The sequence below is a fragment of the Gekko japonicus genome, unplaced genomic scaffold, assembly GCF_001447785.1.
Source record: "Gekko japonicus isolate JY-2015 unplaced genomic scaffold, Gekko_japonicus_V1.1 scaffold3252, whole genome shotgun sequence".
Lineage (NCBI taxonomy): Eukaryota > Metazoa > Chordata > Lepidosauria > Squamata > Gekkonidae > Gekko > Gekko japonicus.
The window spans coordinates 14,569-20,831 of record NW_015170992.1 but is presented as its reverse complement, the minus strand read 5'-3'; the positions used below and the strand labels follow the sequence as shown (position 1 = coordinate 20,831).

Here is a 6,263-nt window from a genome sequence, read left to right as displayed (position 1 = left end):
ATGAAGAAACTACAGTCGTTGGACTTTGCCATCATACTCTGGAAATCTGTTGTTTTCTGCCTTCCTTCTCTTTGTACTTAACGTCCAGCTGATGAAGAGTTTAGGGAGATGTGAGAGCTGCTCACTCAGGCCTGTAGCCTGCGTGGGGCCCACGGGGGCCCGCCCTTCCCACTGGTTTTGCGGGCCCCCTCCCTCCCGATCCTCTGCTCCCCCTCCCCCCGCCCATCGCCGCTGCCTCCGGCATCCCGCAGGCTGCTGGGGCGTCCGGCTGCTCTGGGAGTGGCTCGGCGGCGGCGGCTTCTCGTCGGGCCAGGAAGTTAGTCATTCGAATGTCCATCATCCCCGGCAGCGCTTCCATCACATCGTGGACCGTCCTCATCAGGTCTCTCACCGAGTGTTCCAGCTCCTCTAGACGTTCCCCGGTAGTCTCTTCCGGAATTGTTTCCCGGGGTTGGTATTCAGGAGGCGGCCCATAGTCTCCCTCAGCCTGGAAGTCTGCAGCCCTCTCCGAGATTCCTGCACGGGCGCTCTCTCCCAACGGCTCGAACATCCAGTCTTCTAAGTCTCGTCGGGAACTCCCGGTCTCTCCCGAACTCCCCGAGTCTGGAAACATTCCTTTGTCAAAAAGACTCTCTCGGAGCCCACTGCCCCGATGGGAGTACACCTCTCGGGTGCCTTGTGTGTTGTACAAAGTCCAATCATCCTGCGCCTGGGTCTTCCACGTGCCCCAATGCGAAGGGGTTAGAGGCGGCCAAGACAGGTAGGCAGGTAGTCGGGGAATCGTTCCCCCCACAGCACCTTCCGCTGATGCTGTAGTCGTAGAAATCAAAGGTGCGGAGGTAGTTGGGACCGATCCCGTGTCCCCCTCCGTAGTAGGTAAGTGTCCCTCAGTCCCGCTCATGGTCTCACCAGATTCGGAACGATAGGAGAAAGAGAGTTCTAACAATATGTTGGATCCCCAAGCATCAAGAATAAATACACGTATCCAAGAAAAAAGTAAGGTTTATTTCAAAGCGTTGGAAAGATACTCAAACACGTTCTTTGTTAGAACTGGGTACCAGCAGTTAGGGCAAACATAATAAAGAAATTCAATCAGACACATAACCAATGGGTAACATTCCCGCTGGCGGGCTAAAGAAACGGTCGCGCGCCCAGGTCCTGAGAACCAGGCAACTCTAGACATAACACAGGTGCAGTTCTCAGGCTCAATCTAGCAGTGAAGCATACTCTCCCCCTCACATCCTCCAGTTGTTTTACTTAGGCATTACAGCAGAATAACATAATGGGTAGCCGGCAGAAACAGGGAAAAGATATGTACAAGCAGAGGTCACACAGAACACCATGACAGCTTGCTGACAATACACTACTGTGGACCAGGAGATTTACCAGGTCTCTTTGCTGACACTGGTAATTGTGATTGTGTTTTCTGAAGCTTTCTTCTGTCTGATGATCAAATGTTGCCAGCCTCGCATAAAGCCACAACACAGCTTTTAAAATACTGCTATACATATATATAGGCCTGGCATTCCAGTTCCAGGACACTCCTCTTACTCCAAGGGGATGTCATTCCACCATTGGGCCTGTCATTCCACTCCCGGAACACTGCTGCTACCCCGAGGGGCTGTCATTCCACTCTGGGGCCAGTCATTCCAGTCCCAGAACACTTCTGTTACTCCTAGGGTCTGTCATTCTTACCCCTGTGAACTTAAAAATGAGAAACGCCATGACTACAAGGCAGGAATTGCAACTTTTTGAGCCAAATGCAAGCTCTTACTCGAAAAAGCTGTGCATTGCCCAGTCATATTCAGTGATTATAAATTTAATAAACAGATACATTTCAAATAAAATTTTTTGAGGACTGGTACATAGCAATGAGTAAAAGCATCCATGCAGGAATCAAACCAACAATGCCCTGACTTACAGGGCAGGAATTTACCCACTGAGCTAAACACAAGGTCTTGTATTTTACTGCTGAGTGTGCCTCCTACAGCTCGAAGTAAATCCCCCCCTGTTGAACTTAAAAATGTCCCATAAAGTGGGGGGATCAAGAAAATAAATGGTTTGAAAGTGGATAGATAAGTTTTGGAAAATAAGATTTGAGGGCTGGTACACAGCTATGAGGAAATAGAGCCAAGCGGCAATAAAATTAGAAATGCCATTTCTGGATTTAAACATTTTGAGATAAATTCAAGCTCTTACTGCACCAGTAGTGAACTTAAAAATGTTCAGTCGGTCTGTAAAAGGGGTCAAGAAATAAAAGCTTCAAAACAAGATAAAAATTAAAAAAATTATTTGGGGGGCTAGCTAGTAAAAAGAGAAAAGGGTACTGTTGGAATCGAACCACGAGTTACCACCTAGTTTATTGGAATTATTCAAGAATTAGCGGAGCAACGGCTCTAAATGTCTGCATTAGGTTGACAGCGCAACGAAACCAGAAAGGAGGTGTTAGAGCAGCAGAGAACAGCATTCATTTAAACCAGTGTGGAGTGACTATGACAATGGAGTCACTACCAGAGGGCGGGAAACATATGCAGACACTGATTTTTATACTGGCGCACTGCCAGCATGCAATCGGATGCAAATATAGACAGCTTGTTGGGGGCCGGGAGCGAAAATATCAGGAAAACGGCAAGAAACACACATGTGGATTCGACCTAAGACAAATGTGTGAAGAAATCTTAAAACTTGCTAAGGCTCAAGAGTGCCACCTAGAGCATTTGGTGCCACCTAAAGCATTTGGGATCTTGGACACCTAGAGTCCATGAGAATGAGTTATTCAATTCCATTCCACATTAGACCATCCTGGCAAACTTAATCCCTTTTGGACAATCCAGTTTGGACCAAACCATCTATTTGTCATGGAATTCCAGAGCCATTACCAGGTGCTTGATGGAGGTGGGTAAAAGTAGCCTCTGACATCAGAGATAGGGAGTTGTGTGGGATCGGAGAAATCCATTTGTCAATTTTAGAAAGGAGGCTGCCTTTGGCCCAACTCCATTTAGCATAAATATCTGGACATTTGGGATTTTTCCTTGTATTCTCTTTTCTCTTCTCCATCTTCAGTGGAAATGGGGTCTGCAGGAAGTTGGGTAAAGGTTAAGTACTCTTTTGACTTTTTGTTACCACAAGGAACCTGCTCTGAGAAACCTGCTAGAGCATAGGTAATGTGTGTTTAGCTTAGTTAGTTCAACTATATTGCTTTTCATTTTAATGTCTCTGTGCCCCTTTTTTTTAATTCAACCATATTTCCGTTTTTTTCTCTCTTTTACAATAAAACTCATTATAAAGACTTTTATTTTCTTTCACCTAGTACAATCTATTTCTTTGCAATATTTCTCTTAATCTTTTCCCCATGTGCTAGACTGCACGGGTGCTACTGGGTTGGTTGTAATTTATTTTGTTATTGCTCTAGTACTGTGCTGGAAGAGTGCCTTCTTAGCGGATCAGTCTAGAGGTTCTTGGCAGGTCCTCCTGAGAGGTGGCGGCTGGTTACCAGGGTACTTTCCAGGGAACCCTTGGTCTAAGGGAATTTCCTAGCAAGTAAAGGCACCAGTTTCTTCTTCCTAGAATAACATCATGCACCATGAATTATCACTTGCCAATATGTGGGGGGGTTGGAGTGGATTTAACCTGTACACTCACCAGCAGCTCCATGGCTTAGGATCCCCATCCCATAATACCCCTCCTGATATCACCCCAGTTCTGGGAAGGAGGGCTTATTCTCTCTGTGTGTGTTTATATGATTACAATATGAAATAAGAGTTATCTTGATTTTCCTTCCTCTACCCTGTCCCCTCCAATGATTGCTTATATGTAATGTGAGAGTATCTCTAAGTGTGCATCTTTTTAGAACAATTGTAGAGTCAGACCAACATGGCCGTCCACCTGGAATGGTGCACCTTTGTGTGTGGTTTATGTCTGTTGCATATCTATTGATCAAAGTGGGTGAAGAGTGGTGGCTCCAAGTTCATTCCTCTGTGCATCTTCCGAGCATGGCAAATTGTAGCATATCTCCTCTTTGGCCAAAAATTGGCCCCCAGCGTAGCTTACAGACAACTAAAACTCTGGTGTCCAGGTAAGCATGAAGTTTCTGTTTTGACAAATAGCAGGGCCCATTATGGGCCTGTCGGCTAGACTGGAATAATGCCACATTTACCCTGAAATGCTGATAGGCCTCACTCCTCATACAGGCATGTTAGTCTGTGCCCCCAAATAATTTGATGTGAAAGGAGAAACAAAACTGCTTTCATCCAGAACTGCTTCCATCCCTTTAACGTTTGTTGAATCTATTGCTGTTCAACAGGTAGGACCTACAGATGGGGATGCCCACTCCCCAGACTAAAGTGGACCATGCCAGTGGCAAAATCACCATTTGCTTTTTGTTTTGTTGAGGGTGGAAGTAGGTATTGGGGGGGGGAGAGAAAAACAGGGCCATGAGGAGGAAAAGGGGTTTATATGGTTTATAGGTAGGTTCCCATATCGGAGACTACATATAAAACTGGCTTCTAGGTAGGGTTGCCAAATCTGTCTTACCTCCTTGGCGGAGGATTGCTGGCCATCTCCGGGTGTGCGCGCCGCATCTACGTCACCCGGATGTGACGTCACACGCTGGGGCGGGGCCACAGCCCTTTGAGGGGAAAACATAGAGTTTTCCCCTCAAATGGCTGTGGCCTCGCTATCTGGTTTCTTCCCTCCAAGCAGGTAGAGAATGTAGTTCCTATACCAAATGAATTACCACAATCCTTTCCCAAGCGTCTGTGATTAGGAGACAAGGTTTCCAGATCAAAAGTTATTGTTTAAAACATTCAATGACTCAGTTTTCTGGGTCTCATGACTGTTTTTAAACAAAACTAGAGTTTCAGTAGATTGCTTGAAGTAAAATGATGTGAAGATGGTGGGTCTAGAAAGTTTAGACGTTTTGTAGAAAAAGCCCAGCAGGAACTCATTAGCACACCCAACAGCAGAAACTCATTAGCATATTAGGCCACACCCCTGATAGCACAGCTCATTAGCATATTAGGCCACACCCCCACGTTACCAGAAGTGTGCTCATCCAGCCACACCCACCTTTTGCTTGTTATTCTGTTTACCTTGTTTGTTGTCAAAACCCAGGGCTTTTTTGTAGCAGGAACTCCTTTGCATGTTAGGCCACACACCCCTAATGTAGCCAATCCTAATGAGTTTCTGCTGTTGGGTGTGGCCTATTATGCTAATGAGTCCCTGCTGGGCGTGGCCAACTTGGGAGCCAGCCGGAACTCTGTTCCTGTGCGTTCCTGCCCAAAAATAGCCCTGGACTGCTGCAAAAGACCTGAGTCTTGTCTCTCCCTCACTCGTTTGCTGCATGCATGTATGTTTATCACTTCATAACTTCAGCAAGAGGTTGTGACTTGCTTTTATGAATTAGCTCTTTTAGGTCAGACACCACTGATGGAACTTTCACCCCCAATCATTTTATATACATTCTCATACAGAGATGAATATATATATGTATAGCAGTATTTTAAAAGCTGTGTCATTCTTCTGAACGTTTGGAGTCAGTGTCGGTGTTAAAACAGGAGAGATCCTCCAGCACAGCCAAATATCCTTTTTGGCCCTATCAGCCAGTGTTTTGGTTCAACAGATTAAAGTGTATACAGTCTACCAAAATTCATACGACGGCGGGTGCAACGTGTGTTGCCGTCCCCGCAACAGAGCTCCGGGAAAAACTCGCAGATCCCCCGCTGCCACTTGGCAGCCCTATACCAAAATGATTTAAATATATACATATAGCTGTATAAAGATTAGTTGGGAAATCTTGCCACAGCACAGATGTAAAGGGTGAATGGCAAGTGATGAGCATGGATCCTATGTGGCCTACTGAGTTGCATTTAGCCATCATTTAATAAGGTCAATTGTCTGGGGACAGTTTCTCTTTCTATGCCAATACTGGCATGAGGATTGATGTGCTAGTGATTCTACTCCCAGCATGGCACAGTTGTGGTACTGGTGGATGGCTATGCTACTAGGTTGGGTCCACTTTGTTCCTTTTGTGCTAGGGGCAGTGAAAATGTGTGCTAGACCAATAGTCTCTAACCTTGATGAACCTGTGGGCACTTCTAAGAAACATTAGTGGATATCACCACAAAATGGCTGCCATGGAAAATAAGACCAATCATAAAATGGCTGCTATAGGGGACAGTTACAGAAGGTTGGAAGGTTCAAAGCTAAGCATCCTCCTATGATGGATGCAGCTATTTCTAAATGGGTGCTTCATGCAGATCCAA

At 45.7% G+C, this 6,263-nt stretch overlaps 1 protein-coding gene across 1 annotated transcript in view; it reads right to left on the bottom strand.

Moving 5' to 3' along the window:
* Positions 1-31: 31 nt before the first annotated feature.
* The window catches only part of LOC107116960 (olfactomedin-like), a gene marked incomplete at its 5' end in the record, with an annotated part of 17,202 nt that continues 10,970 nt past the window's right edge, over positions 32-6,263 (bottom strand). Inside the window, 2 exons of the mRNA XM_015418989.1 lie at positions 32-88; positions 392-715. Of these exons, the coding sequence (XP_015274475.1) occupies positions 32-88; positions 392-715 (381 nt within the window). The remainder of the gene's footprint in view (positions 89-391; positions 716-6,263) is intronic.